This window comes from Mytilus trossulus, chromosome 6 (genome assembly GCF_036588685.1).
Source record: "Mytilus trossulus isolate FHL-02 chromosome 6, PNRI_Mtr1.1.1.hap1, whole genome shotgun sequence".
Taxonomy (NCBI): domain Eukaryota; kingdom Metazoa; phylum Mollusca; class Bivalvia; order Mytilida; family Mytilidae; genus Mytilus; species Mytilus trossulus.
In genome coordinates this window covers 33,759,301-33,780,999 of record NC_086378.1, presented here as the reverse complement: position 1 = coordinate 33,780,999, position 21,699 = coordinate 33,759,301, and the positions used below count along the sequence as shown (strand labels likewise).

At 36.6% G+C, this 21,699-nt stretch overlaps 13 protein-coding genes and 1 pseudogene across 13 annotated transcripts in view; 10 read left to right on the top strand and 4 right to left on the bottom strand.

The window, feature by feature from the left end:
- Positions 1-63, bottom strand: part of LOC134722542 (histone H2A, sperm-like) — an 851-nt gene extending 788 nt beyond the window's left edge. Inside the window, exon 1 of the mRNA XM_063586162.1 lies at positions 54-63. Coding sequence (XP_063442232.1) covers positions 54-63 — 10 coding nt within the window. The remainder of the gene's footprint in view (positions 1-53) is intronic.
- A 330-nt stretch (positions 64-393) lies between these two features.
- LOC134721177 (histone H3) lies at positions 394-825 on the top strand. Its single transcript, XM_063583982.1, has one exon. The coding sequence runs from the start codon at positions 415-417 to the stop codon at positions 823-825; it is 411 nt and encodes a 136-aa protein (XP_063440052.1). The 5' UTR covers positions 394-414.
- Positions 826-2,549: 1,724 nt separating this feature from the next.
- LOC134721176 (histone H4) lies at positions 2,550-2,861 on the top strand. The gene has a single exon (XM_063583981.1). It carries the CDS (start codon positions 2,550-2,552, stop codon positions 2,859-2,861), a length of 312 nt encoding a protein of 103 aa, XP_063440051.1.
- An 853-nt stretch (positions 2,862-3,714) lies between these two features.
- LOC134722541 (histone H2B-like) lies at positions 3,715-4,110 on the bottom strand (the record flags this gene model as incomplete). The annotated part of the gene is made up of 1 exon (XM_063586161.1): positions 3,715-4,110. A coding segment is annotated over one exon (396 nt), but the record flags the coding sequence as incomplete, so codon positions are not given.
- A 255-nt stretch (positions 4,111-4,365) lies between these two features.
- Positions 4,366-4,743, top strand: LOC134721169 (histone H2A). Its single transcript, XM_063583972.1, has one exon. It carries the CDS (start codon positions 4,366-4,368, stop codon positions 4,741-4,743), a length of 378 nt encoding a protein of 125 aa, XP_063440042.1.
- A 1,286-nt stretch (positions 4,744-6,029) lies between these two features.
- On the top strand, positions 6,030-12,051 carry LOC134722539 (uncharacterized). The gene is made up of 4 exons (XM_063586160.1): positions 6,030-6,432; positions 8,171-8,470; positions 9,984-10,350; positions 11,616-12,051. The coding sequence occupies exons 1-4, from the start codon at positions 6,030-6,032 to the stop codon at positions 12,049-12,051; spliced, it is 1,506 nt and encodes a 501-aa protein (XP_063442230.1).
- On the top strand, positions 9,977-10,354 carry LOC134721168 (histone H2A). Its single transcript, XM_063583971.1, has one exon. The coding sequence runs from the start codon at positions 9,977-9,979 to the stop codon at positions 10,352-10,354; it is 378 nt and encodes a 125-aa protein (XP_063440041.1).
- A 1,723-nt stretch (positions 12,052-13,774) lies between the features above and the next one.
- On the top strand, positions 13,775-14,086 carry LOC134720542 (histone H4). Its single transcript, XM_063582854.1, has one exon. The coding sequence runs from the start codon at positions 13,775-13,777 to the stop codon at positions 14,084-14,086; it is 312 nt and encodes a 103-aa protein (XP_063438924.1).
- Positions 14,087-14,938: 852 nt separating this feature from the next.
- On the bottom strand, positions 14,939-15,334 carry LOC134722538 (histone H2B-like; the record flags this gene model as incomplete). The annotated part of the gene is made up of 1 exon (XM_063586159.1): positions 14,939-15,334. A coding segment is annotated over one exon (396 nt), but the record flags the coding sequence as incomplete, so codon positions are not given.
- A 255-nt stretch (positions 15,335-15,589) lies between these two features.
- Positions 15,590-15,967, top strand: LOC134723355 (histone H2A). The gene has a single exon (XM_063586973.1). It carries the CDS (start codon positions 15,590-15,592, stop codon positions 15,965-15,967), a length of 378 nt encoding a protein of 125 aa, XP_063443043.1.
- A 1,268-nt stretch (positions 15,968-17,235) lies between these two features.
- On the top strand, positions 17,236-17,664 carry LOC134723356 (histone H3). Its single transcript, XM_063586974.1, has one exon. It carries the CDS (start codon positions 17,254-17,256, stop codon positions 17,662-17,664), a length of 411 nt encoding a protein of 136 aa, XP_063443044.1. The 5' UTR covers positions 17,236-17,253.
- A 1,723-nt stretch (positions 17,665-19,387) lies between these two features.
- Positions 19,388-19,699, top strand: LOC134720543 (histone H4). Its single transcript, XM_063582855.1, has one exon. The coding sequence runs from the start codon at positions 19,388-19,390 to the stop codon at positions 19,697-19,699; it is 312 nt and encodes a 103-aa protein (XP_063438925.1).
- Positions 19,700-20,544: 845 nt separating this feature from the next.
- Positions 20,545-20,940, bottom strand: LOC134722537 (histone H2B-like; the record flags this gene model as incomplete). The annotated part of the gene is made up of 1 exon (XM_063586158.1): positions 20,545-20,940. A coding segment is annotated over one exon (396 nt), but the record flags the coding sequence as incomplete, so codon positions are not given.
- A 106-nt stretch (positions 20,941-21,046) lies between these two features.
- On the top strand, positions 21,047-21,571 carry LOC134722536 (histone H2A-like; annotated as a pseudogene).
- The last annotated feature ends 128 nt before the right edge of the window (positions 21,572-21,699 follow it).

Below are 21,699 nucleotides of genomic sequence, written 5' to 3'. Positions count from 1 at the left end.
TTCCTGTTTTTATTTTTCGTTCCTTTCCTTAATGTTTCTGCATGTATTTTGACCTTTTTTCATTATTATTATTTTTCTTCTTCAGATTTATCATATTGAAACCGTGACACTAATTTACTATTGTTGAGCTATGAGGGATGATCAGAAACTGTAATTATGAATGAAAAAAGGGGGCATTTTTACTGTCAGCTTGGGTTGAGCAGTTTTTCAGTAAAAAATGGATTGAAAACTGTCAAAGTCCCTTACAAATCAGTCCAATCAGATTTAAGATATGCGGACCAATCAACGCCAGCTTTATGTAAGTGGTGATCCAATCGTCACCGTGATTTCAATCCTCCCGGCAAGCACAAAAACACATTCACCGAAATTTTCAAGTATTCTTTCTGTAGCAAATCGTCCACAGAGCTAATAATCATGGCACGAACAAAGCAAACTGCACGTAAATCCACCGGAGGTAAAGCTCCAAGAAAACAACTTGCCACCAAGGCCGCCCGTAAGAGCGCACCTGCAACCGGTGGAGTCAAGAAACCACATAGATACAGGCCAGGAACAGTCGCTCTCCGAGAAATCAGGAGATACCAGAAGAGCACAGAGCTCCTCATCAGGAAACTCCCCTTCCAGAGATTAGTCCGTGAAATCGCCCAGGACTTCAAAACTGATCTCCGATTCCAGAGTTCAGCCGTCATGGCCCTACAGGAAGCCAGCGAAGCCTACTTGGTCGGTCTCTTCGAGGATACCAACTTGTGCGCAATCCACGCCAAGAGAGTAACCATCATGCCAAAGGATATCCAATTGGCCCGAAGAATCCGTGGAGAACGTGCTTAAGAAGTGTGATTTTTTCACCAAAACATAACGGCCCTTTTCAGGGCCACCAATATTTTTCAAAAAGAATCTATAAATTGTTGTACATGAAAATTAGAAACATAGCCGAACCCCTCTTTTCCCCATGCTCTCTCTCTCTCTTTTATTTCTTCTTGTTGAATCCATCTATATGCAAAGCAATACATAGACAAAAAATAAATTTTATGATATATATATACACACAAGTCTCATCACAAAAAAAAGGGGGGTGTTTGTTTATCATGGTACATGTATGTCCTTGTGTGTAGAATATTAAATAGTACATTATATAAAAAAAGATCAACATATAAATGTTTCTATCTGTACTTCTGTTCTTTTCTTTTCTTCGCTTGTTTTGTCTTGTCTTCTTTTGATGTATTATTTACACCAGTAGTCTAGACCAAAGAAAGAGAACCACCAACTGGCCAAAATATAACCTTTTTTTTTAAGTTAGAGTTTAAATATCTTGTATAATTCATTAATTTGAATATTTCTTTTAGAAAAGCTGATATTACAGGGTACTTTTATCAAAAATTTAGAGCTCTTTTTCAGTCAGAATTGTAAAGAATTTTTTTATCATGTATGTAGTAATATATTTTGTCCACTTTAGAGTCTTGTCTTGCTGCTAGTTAACAAAATCATGAAATTTCTATTTAAATTAATATAATTTCGGTACGGGTCCAAGTAGTCCCCACAAAATTTCAATGTAGGAAGTCCATGTAAGCATATATCTTGCACTTATAAGCTTTTTTATATGATAAAAAGTGGTTTTCAGACTTATTATAAACTTTTCTGGCTAAAAGAAGTCTTCAGAATAGTAAGTACATGTGTGCGCATTAACATTTTTATTGGATTGGCTGATGAAATTGTCATCGTCATACTGTGGATAAATATAGAATGGCGTTTAAAAATAAAATTGAAAGGAAGATGCACACATAAGAAGTTTTACCCGCAGTCAGGGGCATCTCTTTTCTTCACTGTAATACCTAGAAAAAAAAATCTTTAATAGTAATAACAGTAACAGTTTTATTCATACATTCTCCCATTTATGATCTGAAGTACCTGCAGCAGATCGTTGATGGATGGCAAGCACAGCTTTGACAGATGATGTTGAGTTATGAAAGACAGGTAGAAAACTGCAAGCATGTAAAATCCTGTGATGTATCCAATTTCTGGATACATCAAATAGACAAATAGATAACCAGTATTCCTAGATATGTCTGTGAGGTTTATTTTTTCCCCAACTAAATTCCATTCCATTAAGTTGAAATGTGTATTGTCATTGAATGAAAATGTCTGTTCAGAGAAAGCAAATAATTATCTTTATAATTTTGACTGTCTAAAGTGATTTTCATTTATCATTTATTTATCATACTATTCTATCTTAAAATGAAAACTTTTCAACATTTTGGAACTTTTTTTGTCTCCTTCAGTCATTTTTATTCCGATTGAAATAATAGTTTTTTCTTAAAAATTTACTGTCTGATATGAATTATTATATTTTTCAGACCTAGAATGAAAAAGTGGATTGAAAGTGTACACAGTTTAAGGCAGTACAGAGTTACCTCCCGGAATAAAACAACGTAAGCCAATCAGACAACAGTTAACTGAAAATGTGTGATACTTCTTTTACGGCCGCGTTGGTGATATATAAAGAGTCGCTGTTAGACGGAAAGTATTATTTAACTAATCACCACAAATAGTTAAACATGTCAGGTAGAGGAAAAGGAGGTAAAGGTCTAGGAAAAGGAGGCGCCAAGCGTCACAGGAAGGTGTTGCGTGATAACATCCAAGGTATCACCAAGCCAGCCATCCGTCGTTTAGCAAGAAGAGGTGGAGTAAAACGTATATCTGGACTCATCTATGAGGAAACCCGTGGTGTCCTTAAAGTTTTCTTGGAAAATGTCATCCGTGATGCTGTCACATACACAGAGCACGCCAAGAGGAAGACTGTCACTGCCATGGATGTTGTCTACGCTTTGAAACGTCAAGGACGTACCTTGTACGGATTCGGAGGTTAAACAGCCACCCAGCTAATATCAACAACGGCCCTTTTCAGGGCCACCAACATTTTTCAAAAAGAATCTTAGATTTGTTGTACATCGTTTTAAACAAAATCTTGAAATCAAAGCTTGCTCCCACTTCTATTCTTTTCTCTAATGTTCATGAATTTTTCAACCGTTTTTCTTGTTTTCCCTGATCCTGATCCGCAACTATTTTCTCTCTCTCGTTATACCCCCCCCCCCCCCCCTTTTTTTTTTTAAATATCTGGCTTTCTTTTTAATTAACTTCCTTACTCTTACTCTTGTATTTATTTGAGAATTTATATTTCTGAAGGTTTATGAATACGTTCAAAGATCAAGTCCGTGCATTTGCCTACATGAAGAGAGAAAATTTCAAAACAAAATGCACGGACTTTTACACACAAAATCTGTAGATTCTGTTATATTCAATTATAGAGGTTTTTTTTGCGTGGTTTAAGATTAGGTAATGTTCTTGTTTCCGTGTAAAATAATTCTCGCAATATTTTTTTTCTCTCGAAAAGCAAAAGAAATCGTAAATTTATCAACTCTATTAATTGGAATGAAAGCACTGTTTTGTTCTTCATGATTTATGTATTTACGCTTTGTAGTTTTGACAGACAAATTAAATGCTACAGAATGAGTGAAATACACGTATATTTGTTATACAGATAGAAAGAAGAGAAAAGTAACCATATACTATTGAAATAGTTTGAAAGTGGTTATAGCTGGGGTTGGGATTTATAGCTTTGTTTAGAAGTTTGACATTGATGTACAACAAATGTAAATTCTTTTTGAAAAATGTTGGTGGCCCTGAAAAGGGCCGTTTGTGAAGTTATAAACTTCAGACTGTTTACTTGCTGCTGGTGTATTTAGTGACGGCTTTGGTACCTTCACTGACAGCGTGCTTGGCCAATTCTCCGGGTAAGAGAAGACGGACAGCGGTCTGGATCTCCCGGGATGTGATGGTAGATCTTTTGTTGTAGTGTGCCAATCGGGAAGCCTCTGCTGCGATTCTCTCGAAGATATCGTTGACGAAGCTGTTCATGATGGACATTGCCTTTGAGGACACTCCGGTGTCGGGGTGAACTTGTCTCAAGACTTTGTAGATGTAGATAGCATAGGATTCACGTCTCTTCCTCCTCCTTTTCTTATCACCGCCGGGTCTGGCAGTCTTTGCCTTGGTGACGGCCTTCTTGGCTCCTTTAGTTCCTACTTTGGGTGGCATGTTACTGGTTTGATAATCAAATAAGTAATGGTGAAAAATTATTTTCAATTTGTTTATATACTGGGCAAAACGGATTGAAAGATTTTATTAAACGCGAACCTCGGAGAGAGCACCCATAACATGTTGAATGTTCGGTAGCCTAACTGCTCGCAGAGAGCTTCGTTCTGATTGGTGTATAATAAAAACATCGTTCAATCCGTTTAGTGGGTATATAAGCTAAATTTTGAAGAAAAATTGTATCACTTTACTCAGTGTCGATCAACCAAATAGTACAAAATGTCAGGACGAGGAAAAGGAGGAAAAGCAAAAGCAAAGGCAAAGTCTAGGTCATCCCGTGCCGGACTTCAGTTCCCAGTCGGTCGTATCCACAGACTTTTGAGGAAAGGAAACTATGCCGAGAGAGTTGGTGCCGGTGCACCAGTGTACCTCGCAGCTGTCTTAGAATACTTAGCAGCTGAAGTATTGGAGTTGGCAGGAAACGCCGCTCGTGACAACAAGAAGAGCAGAATCATTCCCCGTCATCTCCAGTTGGCCATCAGAAACGACGAAGAGTTGAACAAACTCTTGTCTGGTGTCACCATTGCCCAGGGAGGTGTTTTACCAAACATCCAGGCTGTACTTCTGCCAAAGAAGACCCAGAAAGCTGCCAAGTAAAAAGTGGATATATCGGATTACTCACTTAACAACGGCCCTTTTCAGGGCCACCAATATTTTTCAAAAAGAGTCTAAAATTGTTGTACATCTTAGTAATACTTTATTCCCCATACATAATTGAAAAAAATATATTCTACTACATAACAAATAAAAAATGTCTAAAATATAAATGTCCCTTCTTCCGTGATTCTTCTTTTCTTCTCTCTCTAACGCATCCCATTTAAGTACAGTTCTTATAGCATAACACTAAGTCTAGTAACTTTTTCAGTCTTCTTCATCAGAACATTTATTGTCGTACTTTCTGACTCTTTGAACCCACAAGTAGCTCAGTTAAATCATATAATGTTTGTCGGGGGGAAAAAAAACCACTGATAGTATTTATATTTAATACTAGTCTGCTCTCTTCTTTCTCTCTCTTGGTTATTGATGCGAGCATGCTTAGATTCATCTGAGAAGGTGTGTGGTTTTTTTTTATTATTATAATTATTTATAGTTTTTGTTAACATTATCTCTTTCGTCAACACTTTTATATATGATATGTACTTTCCATTCTTTTCCTTTTTCCATTTTTTTCAGCATCTCTCTCTCTGTCTTTCTGTCTTTATTTAGTTATTGTTTGTGTATTAAAGATGTGGAATTGATGTAAGCACACCGACAATCAGACAATGTGACAAATGTGCCCAGCCCAAATGAAAATCATACCACATCTTCTTTTTTTATATTAAATATACATAAATATGACATAATACAACAATAAAGAAACTCAGCCGATCCGCACAATGTCATGTCGGGAATGTGTAATTCCATTTGTTTCTGTTTTTTTATTTTTATTTCGCTTTGTTTGTGTTATAACTGCATTTTATTTTTATTTTTTCCTGTTTTTATTTTTCGTTCCTTTCCTTAATGTTTCTGCATGTATTTTGACCTTTTTTCATTATTATTATTTTTCTTCTTCAGATTTATCATATTGAAACCGTGACACTAATTTACTATTGTTGAGCTATGAGGGATGATCAGAAACTGTAATTATGAATGAAAAAAGGGGGCATTTTTACTGTCAGCTTGGGTTGAGCAGTTTTTCAGTAAAAAATGGATTGAAAACTGTCAAAGTCCCTTACAAATCAGTCCAATCAGATTTAAGATATGCGGACCAATCAACGCCAGCTTTATGTAAGTGGTGATCCAATCGTCACCGTGATTTCAATCCTCCCGGCAAGCACAAAAACACATTCACCGAAATTTTCAAGTATTCTTTCTGTAGCAAATCGTCCACAGAGCTAATAATCATGGCACGAACAAAGCAAACTGCACGTAAATCCACCGGAGGTAAAGCTCCAAGAAAACAACTTGCCACCAAGGCCGCCCGTAAGAGCGCACCTGCAACCGGTGGAGTCAAGAAACCACATAGATACAGGCCAGGAACAGTCGCTCTCCGAGAAATCAGGAGATACCAGAAGAGCACAGAGCTCCTCATCAGGAAACTCCCCTTCCAGAGATTAGTCCGTGAAATCGCCCAGGACTTCAAAACTGATCTCCGATTCCAGAGTTCAGCCGTCATGGCCCTACAGGAAGCCAGCGAAGCCTACTTGGTCGGTCTCTTCGAGGATACCAACTTGTGCGCAATCCACGCCAAGAGAGTAACCATCATGCCAAAGGATATCCAATTGGCCCGAAGAATCCGTGGAGAACGTGCTTAAGAAGTGTGATTTTTTCACCAAAACATAACGGCCCTTTTCAGGGCCACCAATATTTTTCAAAAAGAATCTATAAATTGTTGTACATGAAAATTAGAAACATAGCCGAACCCCTCTTTTCCCCATCTCTCTCTCTCTCTTTTATTTCTTCTTGTTGAATCCATCTATATGCAAAGCAATACATAGACAAAAAATAAATTTTATGATATATATATACACACAAGTCTCATCACAAAAAAAAGGGGGGTGTTTGTTTATCATGGTACATGTATGTCCTTGTGTGTAGAATATTAAATAGTACATTATATAAAAAAAGATCAACATATAAATGTTTCTATCTGTACTTCTGTTCTTTTCTTTTCTTCGCTTGTTTTGTCTTGTCTTCTTTTGATGTATTATTTACACCAGTAGTCTAGACCAAAGAAAGAGAACCACCAACTGGCCAAAATATAACCTTTTTTTTTAAGTTAGAGTTTAAATATCTTGTATAATTCATTAATTTGAATATTTCTTTTAGAAAAGCTGATATTACAGGGTACTTTTATCAAAAATTTAGAGCTCTTTTTCAGTCAGAATTGTAAAGAATTTTTTTATCATGTATGTAGTAATATATTTTGTCCACTTTAGAGTCTTGTCTTGCTGCTAGTTAACAAAATCATGAAATTTCTATTTAAATTAATATAATTTCGGTACGGGTCCAAGTAGTCCCCACAAAATTTCAATGTAGGAAGTCCATGTAAGCATATATCTTGCACTTATAAGCTTTTTTATATGATAAAAAGTGGTTTTCAGACTTATTATAAACTTTTCTGGCTAAAAGAAGTCTTCAGAATAGTAAGTACATGTGTGCGCATTAACATTTTTATTGGATTGGCTGATGAAATTGTCATCGTCATACTGTGGATAAATATAGAATGGCGTTTAAAAATAAAATTGAAAGGAAGATGCACACATAAGAAGTTTTACCCGCAGTCAGGGGCATCTCTTTTCTTCACTGTAATACCTAGAAAAAAAAATCTTTAATAGTAATAACAGTAACAGTTTTATTCATACATTCTCCCATTTATGATCTGAAGTACCTGCAGCAGATCGTTGATGGATGGCAAGCACAGCTTTGACAGATGATGTTGAGTTATGAAAGACAGGTAGAAAACTGCAAGCATGTAAAATCCTGTGATGTATCCAATTTCTGGATACATCAAATAGACAAATAGATAACCAGTATTCCTAGATATGTCTGTGAGGTTTATTTTTTCCCCAACTAAATTCCATTCCATTAAGTTGAAATGTGTATTGTCATTGAATGAAAATGTCTGTTCAGAGAAAGCAAATAATTATCTTTATAATTTTGACTGTCTAAAGTGATTTTCATTTATCATTTATTTATCATACTATTCTATCTTAAAATGAAAACTTTTCAACATTTTGGAACTTTTTTTGTCTCCTTCAGTCATTTTTATTCCGATTGAAATAATAGTTTTTTCTTAAAAATTTACTGTCTGATATGAATTATTATATTTTTCAGACCTAGAATGAAAAAGTGGATTGAAAGTGTACACAGTTTAAGGCAGTACAGAGTTACCTCCCGGAATAAAACAACGTAAGCCAATCAGACAACAGTTAACTGAAAATGTGTGATACTTCTTTTACGGCCGCGTTGGTGATATATAAAGAGTCGCTGTTAGACGGAAAGTATTATTTAACTAATCACCACAAATAGTTAAACATGTCAGGTAGAGGAAAAGGAGGTAAAGGTCTAGGAAAAGGAGGCGCCAAGCGTCACAGGAAGGTGTTGCGTGATAACATCCAAGGTATCACCAAGCCAGCCATCCGTCGTTTAGCAAGAAGAGGTGGAGTAAAACGTATATCTGGACTCATCTATGAGGAAACCCGTGGTGTCCTTAAAGTTTTCTTGGAAAATGTCATCCGTGATGCTGTCACATACACAGAGCACGCCAAGAGGAAGACTGTCACTGCCATGGATGTTGTCTACGCTTTGAAACGTCAAGGACGTACCTTGTACGGATTCGGAGGTTAAACAGCCACCCAGCTAATATCAACAACGGCCCTTTTCAGGGCCACCAACATTTTTCAAAAAGAATCTTAGATTTGTTGTACATCGTTTTAAACAAAATCTTGAAATCAAAGCTTGCTCCCACTTCTATTCTTTTCTCTAATGTTCATGAATTTTTCAACCGTTTTTCTTGTTTTCCCTGATCCTGATCCGCAACTATTTTCTCTCTCTCGTTATACCCCCCCCCCCCCTTTTTTTTTTTAAATATCTGGCTTTCTTTTTAATTAACTTCCTTACTCTTACTCTTGTATTTATTTGAGAATTTATATTTCTGAAGGTTTATGAATACGTTCAAAGATCAAGTCCGTGCATTTGCCTACATGAAGAGAGAAAATTTCAAAACAAAATGCACGGACTTTTACACACAAAATCTGTAGATTCTGTTATATTCAATTATAGAGGTTTTTTTTGCGTGGTTTAAGATTAGGTAATGTTCTTGTTTCCGTGTAAAATAATTCTCGCAATATTTTTTTTCTCTCGAAAAGCAAAAGAAATCGTAAATTTATCAACTCTATTAATTGGAATGAAAGCACTGTTTTGTTCTTCATGATTTATGTATTTACGCTTTGTAGTTTTGACAGACAAATTAAATGCTACAGAATGAGTGAAATACACGTATATTTGTTATACAGATAGAAAGAAGAGAAAAGTAACCATATACTATTGAAATAGTTTGAAAGTGGTTATAGCTGGGGTTGGGATTTATAGCTTTGTTTAGAAGTTTGACATTGATGTACAACAAATGTAAATTCTTTTTGAAAAATGTTGGTGGCCCTGAAAAGGGCCGTTTGTGAAGTTATAAACTTCAGACTGTTTACTTGCTGCTGGTGTATTTAGTGACGGCTTTGGTACCTTCACTGACAGCGTGCTTGGCCAATTCTCCGGGTAAGAGAAGACGGACAGCGGTCTGGATCTCCCGGGATGTGATGGTAGATCTTTTGTTGTAGTGTGCCAATCGGGAAGCCTCTGCTGCGATTCTCTCGAAGATATCGTTGACGAAGCTGTTCATGATGGACATTGCCTTTGAGGACACTCCGGTGTCGGGGTGAACTTGTCTCAAGACTTTGTAGATGTAGATAGCATAGGATTCACGTCTCTTCCTCCTCCTTTTCTTATCACCGCCGGGTCTGGCAGTCTTTGCCTTGGTGACGGCCTTCTTGGCTCCTTTAGTTCCTACTTTGGGTGGCATGTTACTGGTTTGATAATCAAATAAGTAATGGTGAAAAATTATTTTCAATTTGTTTATATACTGGGCAAAACGGATTGAAAGATTTTATTAAACGCGAACCTCGGAGAGAGCACCCATAACATGTTGAATGTTCGGTAGCCTAACTGCTCGCAGAGAGCTTCGTTCTGATTGGTGTATAATAAAAACATCGTTCAATCCGTTTAGTGGGTATATAAGCTAAATTTTGAAGAAAAATTGTATCACTTTACTCAGTGTCGATCAACCAAATAGTACAAAATGTCAGGACGAGGAAAAGGAGGAAAAGCAAAAGCAAAGGCAAAGTCTAGGTCATCCCGTGCCGGACTTCAGTTCCCAGTCGGTCGTATCCACAGACTTTTGAGGAAAGGAAACTATGCCGAGAGAGTTGGTGCCGGTGCACCAGTGTACCTCGCAGCTGTCTTAGAATACTTAGCAGCTGAAGTATTGGAGTTGGCAGGAAACGCCGCTCGTGACAACAAGAAGAGCAGAATCATTCCCCGTCATCTCCAGTTGGCCATCAGAAACGACGAAGAGTTGAACAAACTCTTGTCTGGTGTCACCATTGCCCAGGGAGGTGTTTTACCAAACATCCAGGCTGTACTTCTGCCAAAGAAGACCCAGAAAGCTGCCAAGTAAAAAGTGGATATATCGGATTACTCACTTAACAACGGCCCTTTTCAGGGCCACCAATATTTTTCAAAAAGAGTCTAAAATTGTTGTACATCTTAGTAATACTTTATTCCCCATACATAATTGAAAAAAATATATTCTACTACATAACAAATAAAAAATGTCTAAAATATAAATGTCCCTTCTTCCGTGATTCTTCTTTTCTTCTCTCTCTAACGCATCCCATTTAAGTACAGTTCTTATAGCATAACACTAAGTCTAGTAACTTTTTCAGTCTTCTTCATCAGAACATTTATTGTCGTACTTTCTGACTCTTTGAACCCACAAGTAGCTCAGTTAAATCATATAATGTTTGTCGGGGGGAAAAAAAACCACTGATAGTATTTATATTTAATACTAGTCTGCTCTCTTCTTTCTCTCTCTTGGTTATTGATGCGAGCATGCTTAGATTCATCTGAGAAGGTGTGTGGTTTTTTTTTATTATTATAATTATTTATAGTTTTTGTTAACATTATCTCTTTCGTCAACACTTTTATATATGATATGTACTTTCCATTCTTTTCCTTTTTCCATTTTTTTCAGCATCTCTCTCTCTGTCTTTCTGTCTTTATTTAGTTATTGTTTGTGTATTAAAGATGTGGAATTGATGTAAGCACACCGACAATCAGACAATGTGACAAATGTGCCCAGCCCAAATGAAAATCATACCACATCTTCTTTTTTTATATTAAATATACATAAATATGACATAATACAACAATAAAGAAACTCAGCCGATCCGCACAATGTCATGTCGGGAATGTGTAATTCCATTTGTTTCTGTTTTTTTATTTTTATTTCGCTTTGTTTGTGTTATAACTGCATTTTATTTTTATTTTTTCCTGTTTTTATTTTTCGTTCCTTTCCTTAATGTTTCTGCATGTATTTTGAAATTTTTTCATTATTATTATTTTTCTTCTTCAGATTTATCATATTGAAACCGTGACACTAATTTACTATTGTTGAGCTATGAGGGATGATCAGAAACTGTAATTATGAATGAAAAAAGGGGGCATTTTTACTGTCAGCTTGGGTTGAGCAGTTTTTCAGTAAAAAATGGATTGAAAACTGTCAAAGTCCCTTACAAATCAGTCCAATCAGATTTAAGATATGCGGACCAATCAACGCCAGCTTTATGTAAGTGGTGATCCAATCGTCACCGTGATTTCAATCCTCCCGGCAAGCACAAAAACACATTCACCGAAATTTTCAAGTATTCTTTCTGTAGCAAATCGTCCACAGAGCTAATAATCATGGCACGAACAAAGCAAACTGCACGTAAATCCACCGGAGGTAAAGCTCCAAGAAAACAACTTGCCACCAAGGCCGCCCGTAAGAGCGCACCTGCAACCGGTGGAGTCAAGAAACCACATAGATACAGGCCAGGAACAGTCGCTCTCCGAGAAATCAGGAGATACCAGAAGAGCACAGAGCTCCTCATCAGGAAACTCCCCTTCCAGAGATTAGTCCGTGAAATCGCCCAGGACTTCAAAACTGATCTCCGATTCCAGAGTTCAGCCGTCATGGCCCTACAGGAAGCCAGCGAAGCCTACTTGGTCGGTCTCTTCGAGGATACCAACTTGTGCGCAATCCACGCCAAGAGAGTAACCATCATGCCAAAGGATATCCAATTGGCCCGAAGAATCCGTGGAGAACGTGCTTAAGAAGTGTGATTTTTTCACCAAAACATAACGGCCCTTTTCAGGGCCACCAATATTTTTCAAAAAGAATCTATAAATTGTTGTACATGAAAATTAGAAACATAGCCGAACCCCTCTTTTCCCCATCTCTCTCTCTCTCTTTTATTTCTTCTTGTTGAATCCATCTATATGCAAAGCAATACATAGACAAAAAATAAATTTTATGATATATATATACACACAAGTCTCATCACAAAAAAAAGGGGGGTGTTTGTTTATCATGGTACATGTATGTCCTTGTGTGTAGAATATTAAATAGTACATTATATAAAAAAAGATCAACATATAAATGTTTCTATCTGTACTTCTGTTCTTTTCTTTTCTTCGCTTGTTTTGTCTTGTCTTCTTTTGATGTATTATTTACACCAGTAGTCTAGACCAAAGAAAGAGAACCACCAACTGGCCAAAATATAACCTTTTTTTTTAAGTTAGAGTTTAAATATCTTGTATAATTCATTAATTTGAATATTTCTTTTAGAAAAGCTGATATTACAGGGTACTTTTATCAAAAATTTAGAGCTCTTTTTCAGTCAGAATTGTAAAGAATTTTTTTATCATGTATGTAGTAATATATTTTGTCCACTTTAGAGTCTTGTCTTGCTGCTAGTTAACAAAATCATGAAATTTCTATTTAAATTAATATAATTTCGGTACGGGTCCAAGTAGTCCCCACAAAATTTCAATGTAGGAAGTCCATGTAAGCATATATCTTGCACTTATAAGCTTTTTTATATGATAAAAAGTGGTTTTCAGACTTATTATAAACTTTTCTGGCTAAAAGAAGTCTTCAGAATAGTAAGTACATGTGTGCGCATTAACATTTTTATTGGATTGGCTGATGAAATTGTCATCGTCATACTGTGGATAAATATAGAATGGCGTTTAAAAATAAAATTGAAAGGAAGATGCACACATAAGAAGTTTTACCCGCAGTCAGGGGCATCTCTTTTCTTCACTGTAATACCTAGAAAAAAAAATCTTTAATAGTAATAACAGTAACAGTTTTATTCATACATTCTCCCATTTATGATCTGAAGTACCTGCAGCAGATCGTTGATGGATGGCAAGCACAGCTTTGACAGATGATGTTGAGTTATGAAAGACAGGTAGAAAACTGCAAGCATGTAAAATCCTGTGATGTATCCAATTTCTGGATACATCAAATAGACAAATAGATAACCAGTATTCCTAGATATGTCTGTGAGGTTTATTTTTTCCCCAACTAAATTCCATTCCATTAAGTTGAAATGTGTATTGTCATTGAATGAAAATGTCTGTTCAGAGAAAGCAAATAATTATCTTTATAATTTTGACTGTCTAAAGTGATTTTCATTTATCATTTATTTATCATACTATTCTATCTTAAAATGAAAACTTTTCAACATTTTGGAACTTTTTTTGTCTCCTTCAGTCATTTTTATTCCGATTGAAATAATAGTTTTTTCTTAAAAATTTACTGTCTGATATGAATTATTATATTTTTCAGACCTAGAATGAAAAAGTGGATTGAAAGTGTACACAGTTTAAGGCAGTACAGAGTTACCTCCCGGAATAAAACAACGTAAGCCAATCAGACAACAGTTAACTGAAAATGTGTGATACTTCTTTTACGGCCGCGTTGGTGATATATAAAGAGTCGCTGTTAGACGGAAAGTATTATTTAACTAATCACCACAAATAGTTAAACATGTCAGGTAGAGGAAAAGGAGGTAAAGGTCTAGGAAAAGGAGGCGCCAAGCGTCACAGGAAGGTGTTGCGTGATAACATCCAAGGTATCACCAAGCCAGCCATCCGTCGTTTAGCAAGAAGAGGTGGAGTAAAACGTATATCTGGACTCATCTATGAGGAAACCCGTGGTGTCCTTAAAGTTTTCTTGGAAAATGTCATCCGTGATGCTGTCACATACACAGAGCACGCCAAGAGGAAGACTGTCACTGCCATGGATGTTGTCTACGCTTTGAAACGTCAAGGACGTACCTTGTACGGATTCGGAGGTTAAACAGCCACCCAGCTAATATCAACAACGGCCCTTTTCAGGGCCACCAACATTTTTCAAAAAGAATCTTAGATTTGTTGTACATCGTTTTAAACAAAATCTTGAAATCAAAGCTTGCTCCCACTTCTATTCTTTTCTCTAATGTTCATGAATTTTTCAACCGTTTTTCTTGTTTTCCCTGATCCTGATCCGCAACTATTTTCTCTCTCTCGTTATACCCCCCCCCCCCCCCTTTTTTTTTTTAAATATCTGGCTTTCTTTTTAATTAACTTCCTTACTCTTACTCTTGTATTTATTTGAGAATTTATATTTCTGAAGGTTTATGAATACGTTCAAAGATCAAGTCCGTGCATTTGCCTACATGAAGAGAGAAAATTTCAAAACAAAATGCACGGACTTTTACACACAAAATCTGTAGATTCTGTTATATTCAATTATAGAGGTTTTTTTTGCGTGGTTTAAGATTAGGTAATGTTCTTGTTTCCGTGTAAAATAATTCTCGCAATATTTTTTTTCTCTCGAAAAGCAAAAGAAATCGTAAATTTATCAACTCTATTAATTGGAATGAAAGCACTGTTTTGTTCTTCATGATTTATGTATTTACGCTTTGTAGTTTTGACAGACAAATTAAATGCTACAGAATGAGTGAAATACACGTATATTTGTTATACAGATAGAAAGAAGAGAAAAGTAACCATATACTATTGAAATAGTTTGAAAGTGGTTATAGCTGGGGTTGGGATTTATAGCTTTGTTTAGAAGTTTGACATTGATGTACAACAAATGTAAATTCTTTTTGAAAAATGTTGGTGGCCCTGAAAAGGGCCGTTTGTGAAGTTATAAACTTCAGACTGTTTACTTGCTGCTGGTGTATTTAGTGACGGCTTTGGTACCTTCACTGACAGCGTGCTTGGCCAATTCTCCGGGTAAGAGAAGACGGACAGCGGTCTGGATCTCCCGGGATGTGATGGTAGATCTTTTGTTGTAGTGTGCCAATCGGGAAGCCTCTGCTGCGATTCTCTCGAAGATATCGTTGACGAAGCTGTTCATGATGGACATTGCCTTTGAGGACACTCCGGTGTCGGGGTGAACTTGTCTCAAGACTTTGTAGATGTAGATAGCATAGGATTCACGTCTCTTCCTCCTCCTTTTCTTATCACCGCCGGGTCTGGCAGTCTTTGCCTTGGTGACGGCCTTCTTGGCTCCTTTAGTTCCTACTTTGGGTGGCATGTTACTGGTTTGATAATCAAATAAGTAATGGTGAAAAATTATTTTCAATTTGTTTATATACTGGGCAAAACGGATTGAAAGATTTTATTAAACGCGAACCTCGGAGAGAGCACCCATAACATGTTGAATGTTCGGTAGCCTAACTGCTCGCAGAGAGCTTCGTTCTGATTGGTGTATAATAAAAACATCGTTCAATCCGTTTAGTGGGTATATAAGCTAAATTTTGAAGAAAAATTGTATCACTTTACTCAGTGTCGATCAACCAAATAGTACAAAATGTCAGGACGAGGAAAAGGAGGAAAAGCAAAAGCAAAGGCAAAGTCTAGGTCATCCCGTGCCGGACTTCAGTTCCCAGTCGGTCGTATCCACAGACTTTTGAGGAAAGGAAACTATGCCGAGAGAGTTGGTGCCGGTGCACCAGTGTACCTCGCAGCTGTCTTAGAATACTTAGCAGCTGAAGTATTGGAGTTGGCAGGAAACGCCGCTCGTGACAACAAGAAGAGCAGAATCATTCCCCGTCATCTCCAGTTGGCCATCAGAAACGACGAAGAGTTGAACAAACTCTTGTCTGGTGTCACCATTGCCCAGGGAGGTGTTTTACCAAACATCCAGGCTGTACTTCTGCCAAAGAAGACCCAGAAAGCTGCCAAGTAAAAAGTGGATATATCGGATTACTCACTTAACAACGGCCCTTTTCAGGGCCACCAATATTTTTCAAAAAGAGTCTAAAATTGTTGTACATCTTAGTAATACTTTATTCCCCATACATAATTGAAAAAAATATATTCTACTACATAACAAATAAAAAATGTCTAAAATATAAATGTCCCTTCTTCCGTGATTCTTCTTTTCTTCTCTCTCTAACGCATCCCATTTAAGTACAGTTCTTATAGCATAACACTAAGTCTAGTAACTTTTTCAGTCTTCTTCATCAGAACATTTATTGTCGTACTTTCTGACTCTTTGAACCCACAAGTAGCTCAGTTAAATCATATAATGTTTGTCGGGGGGAAAAAAAACCACTGATAGTATTTATATTTAATACTAGTCTGCTCTCTTCTTTCTCTCTCTTGGTTATTGATGCGAGCATGCTTAGATTCATCTGAGAAGGTGTGTGGTTTTTTTTTATTATTATAATTATTTATAGTTTTTGTTAACATTATCTCTTTCGTCAACACTTTTATATATGATATGTACTTTCCATTCTTTTCCTTTTTCCATTTTTTTCAGCATCTCTCTCTCTGTCTTTCTGTCTTTATTTAGTTATTGTTTGTGTATTAAAGATGTGGAATTGATGTAAGCACACCGACAATCAGACAATGTGACAAATGTGCCCAGCCCAAATGAAAATCATACCACATCTTCTTTTTTTATATTAAATATACATAAATATGACATAATACAACAATAAAGAAACTCAGCCGATCCGCACAATGTCATGTCGGGAATGTGTAATTCCATTTGTTTCTGTTTTTTTATTTTTATTTCGCTTTGTTTGTGTTATAACTGCATTTTATTTTTATTTTTTCCTGTTTTTATTTTTCGTTCCTTTCCTTAATGTTTCTGCATGTATTTTGACCTTTTTTCATTATTATTATTTTTCTTCTTCAGATTTATCATATTGAAACCGTGACACTAATTTACTATTGTTGAGCTATGAGGGATGATCAGAAACTGTAATTATGAATGAAAAAAGGGGGCATTTTTACTGTCAGCTTGGGTTGAGCAGTTTTTCAGTAAAAAATGGATTGAAAACTGTCAAAGTCCCTTACAAATCAGTCCAATCAGATTTAAGATATGCGGACCAATCAACGCCAGCTTTATGTAAGTGGTGATCCAATCGTCACCGTGATTTCAATCCTCCCGGCAAGCACAAAAACACATTCACCGAAATTTTCAAGTATTCTTTCTGTAGCAAATCGTCCACAGAGCTAATAATCATGGCACGAACAAAGCAAACTGCACGTAAATCCACCGGAGGTAAAGCTCCAAGAAAACAACTTGCCACCAAGGCCGCCCGTAAGAGCGCACCTGCAACCGGTGGAGTCAAGAAACCACATAGATACAGGCCAGGAACAGTCGCTCTCCGAGAAATCAGGAGATACCAGAAGAGCACAGAGCTCCTCATCAGGAAACTCCCCTTCCAGAGATTAGTCCGTGAAATCGCCCAGGACTTCAAAACTGATCTCCGATTCCAGAGTTCAGCCGTCATGGCCCTACAGGAAGCCAGCGAAGCCTACTTGGTCGGTCTCTTCGAGGATACCAACTTGTGCGCAATCCACGCCAAGAGAGTAACCATCATGCCAAAGGATATCCAATTGGCCCGAAGAATCCGTGGAGAACGTGCTTAAGAAGTGTGATTTTTTCACCAAAACATAACGGCCCTTTTCAGGGCCACCAATATTTTTCAAAAAGAATCTATAAATTGTTGTACATGAAAATTAGAAACATAGCCGAACCCCTCTTTTCCCCATCTCTCTCTCTCTCTTTTATTTCTTCTTGTTGAATCCATCTATATGCAAAGCAATACATAGACAAAAAATAAATTTTATGATATATATATACACACAAGTCTCATCACAAAAAAAAGGGGGGTGTTTGTTTATCATGGTACATGTATGTCCTTGTGTGTAGAATATTAAATAGTACATTATATAAAAAAAGATCAACATATAAATGTTTCTATCTGTACTTCTGTTCTTTTCTTTTCTTCGCTTGTTTTGTCTTGTCTTCTTTTGATGTATTATTTACACCAGTAGTCTAGACCAAAGAAAGAGAACCACCAACTGGCCAAAATATAACCTTTTTTTTTAAGTTAGAGTTTAAATATCTTGTATAATTCATTAATTTGAATATTTCTTTTAGAAAAGCTGATATTACAGGGTACTTTTATCAAAAATTTAGAGCTCTTTTTCAGTCAGAATTGTAAAGAATTTTTTTATCATGTATGTAGTAATATATTTTGTCCACTTTAGAGTCTTGTCTTGCTGCTAGTTAACAAAATCATGAAATTTCTATTTAAATTAATATAATTTCGGTACGGGTCCAAGTAGTCCCCACAAAATTTCAATGTAGGAAGTCCATGTAAGCATATATCTTGCACTTATAAGCTTTTTTATATGATAAAAAGTGGTTTTCAGACTTATTATAAACTTTTCTGGCTAAAAGAAGTCTTCAGAATAGTAAGTACATGTGTGCGCATTAACATTTTTATTGGATTGGCTGATGAAATTGTCATCGTCATACTGTGGATAAATATAGAATGGCGTTTAAAAATAAAATTGAAAGGAAGATGCACACATAAGAAGTTTTACCCGCAGTCAGGGGCATCTCTTTTCTTCACTGTAATACCTAGAAAAAAAAATCTTTAATAGTAATAACAGTAACAGTTTTATTCATACATTCTCCCATTTATGATCTGAAGTACCTGCAGCAGATCGTTGATGGATGGCAAGCACAGCTTTGACAGATGATGTTGAGTTATGAAAGACAGGTAGAAAACTGCAAGCATGTAAAATCCTGTGATGTATCCAATTTCTGGATACATCAAATAGACAAATAGATAACCAGTATTCCTAGATATGTCTGTGAGGTTTATTTTTTCCCCAACTAAATTCCATTCCATTAAGTTGAAATGTGTATTGTCATTGAATGAAAATGTCTGTTCAGAGAAAGCAAATAATTATCTTTATAATTTTGACTGTCTAAAGTGATTTTCATTTATCATTTATTTATCATACTATTCTATCTTAAAATGAAAACTTTTCAACATTTTGGAACTTTTTTTGTCTCCTTCAGTCATTTTTATTCCGATTGAAATAATAGTTTTTTCTTAAAAATTTACTGTCTGATATGAATTATTATATTTTTCAGACCTAGAATGAAAAAGTGGATTGAAAGTGTACACAGTTTAAGGCAGTACAGAGTTACCTCCCGGAATAAAACAACGTAAGCCAATCAGACAACAGTTAACTGAAAATGTGTGATACTTCTTTTACGGCCGCGTTGGTGATATATAAAGAGTCGCTGTTAGACGGAAAGTATTATTTAACTAATCACCACAAATAGTTAAACATGTCAGGTAGAGGAAAAGGAGGTAAAGGTCTAGGAAAAGGAGGCGCCAAGCGTCACAGGAAGGTGTTGCGTGATAACATCCAAGGTATCACCAAGCCAGCCATCCGTCGTTTAGCAAGAAGAGGTGGAGTAAAACGTATATCTGGACTCATCTATGAGGAAACCCGTGGTGTCCTTAAAGTTTTCTTGGAAAATGTCATCCGTGATGCTGTCACATACACAGAGCACGCCAAGAGGAAGACTGTCACTGCCATGGATGTTGTCTACGCTTTGAAACGTCAAGGACGTACCTTGTACGGATTCGGAGGTTAAACAGCCACCCAGCTAATATCAACAACGGCCCTTTTCAGGGCCACCAACATTTTTCAAAAAGAATCTTAGATTTGTTGTACATCGTTTTAAACAAAATCTTGAAATCAAAGCTTGCTCCCACTTCTATTCTTTTCTCTAATGTTCATGAATTTTTCAACCGTTTTTCTTGTTTTCCCTGATCCTGATCCGCAACTATTTTCTCTCTCTCGTTATACCCCCCCCCCCCCCCTTTTTTTTTTTAAATATCTGGCTTTCTTTTTAATTAACTTCCTTACTCTTACTCTTGTATTTATTTGAGAATTTATATTTCTGAAGGTTTATGAATACGTTCAAAGATCAAGTCCGTGCATTTGCCTACATGAAGAGAGAAAATTTCAAAACAAAATGCACGGACTTTTACACACAAAATCTGTAGATTCTGTTATATTCAATTATAGAGGTTTTTTTTGCGTGGTTTAAGATTAGGTAATGTTCTTGTTTCCGTGTAAAATAATTCTCGCAATATTTTTTTTCTCTCGAAAAGCAAAAGAAATCGTAAATTTATCAACTCTATTAATTGGAATGAAAGCACTGTTTTGTTCTTCATGATTTATGTATTTACGCTTTGTAGTTTTGACAGACAAATTAAATGCTACAGAATGAGTGAAATACACGTATATTTGTTATACAGATAGAAAGAAGAGAAAAGTAACCATATAAATAGTTTGAAAGTGGTTATAGCTGGGGTTGGGATTTATAGCTTTGTTAGAAGTTTGACATTGATGTACAACAAATGTAAATTCTTTTTGAAAAAATGTTGGTGGCCCTGAAAAGGGCCGTTTGTGAAGTTATAAACTTCAGACTGTTTACTTGCTGCTGGTGTATTTAGTGACGGCTTTGGTACCTTCACTGACAGCGTGCTTGGCCAATTCTCCGGGTAAGAGAAGACGGACAGCGGTCTGGATCTCCCGGGATGTGATGGTAGATCTTTTGTTGTAGTGTGCCAATCGGGAAGCCTCTGCTGCGATTCTCTCGAAGATATCGTTGACGAAGCTGTTCATGATGGACATTGCCTTTGAGGACACTCCGGTGTCGGGGTGAACTTGTCTCAAGACTTTGTAGATGTAGATAGCATAGGATTCACGTCTCTTCCTCCTCCTTTTCTTATCACCGCCGGGTCTGGCAGTCTTTGCCTTGGTGACGGCCTTCTTGGCTCCTTTAGTTCCTACTTTGGGTGGCATGTTACTGGTTTGATAATCAAATAAGTAATGGTGAAAAATTATTTTCAATTTGTTTATATACTGGGCAAAACGGATTGAAAGATTTTATTAAACGCGAACCTCGGAGAGAGCACCCATAACATGTTGAATGTTCGGTAGCCTAACTGCTCGCAGAGAGCTTCGTTCTGATTGGTGTATAATAAAAACATCGTTCAATCCGTTTAGTGGGTATATAAGCTAAATTTTGAAGAAAAATTGTATCACTTTACTCAGTGTCGATCAACCAAATAGTACAAAATGTCAGGACGAGGAAAAGAGGAAAAGCAAAAGCAAAGGCAAAGTCTAGGTCATCCCGTGCCGGACTTCAGTTCCCAGTCGGTCGTATCCACAGACTTTTGAGGAAAGGAAACTATGCGAGAGAGTTGGTGCCGGTGCACCAGTGTACCTCGCAGCTGTCTTAGAATACTTAGCAGCTGAAGTATTGGAGTTGGCAGGAAACGCCGCTCGTGACAACAAGAAGAGCAGAATCATTCCCCGTCATCTCCAGTTGGCCATCAGAAACGACGAAGAGTTGAACAAACTCTTGTCTGGTGTCACCATTGCCCAGGGAGGTGTTTTACCAAACATCCAGGCTGTACTTCTGCCAAAGAAGACCCAGAAAGCTGCCAAGTAAAAAGTGGATATATCGGATTACTCACTTAACAACGGCCCTTTTCAGGGCCACCAATATTTTTCAAAAAGAGTCTAAAATTGTTGTACATCTTAGTAATACTTTATTCCCCATACATAATTGAAAAAAAT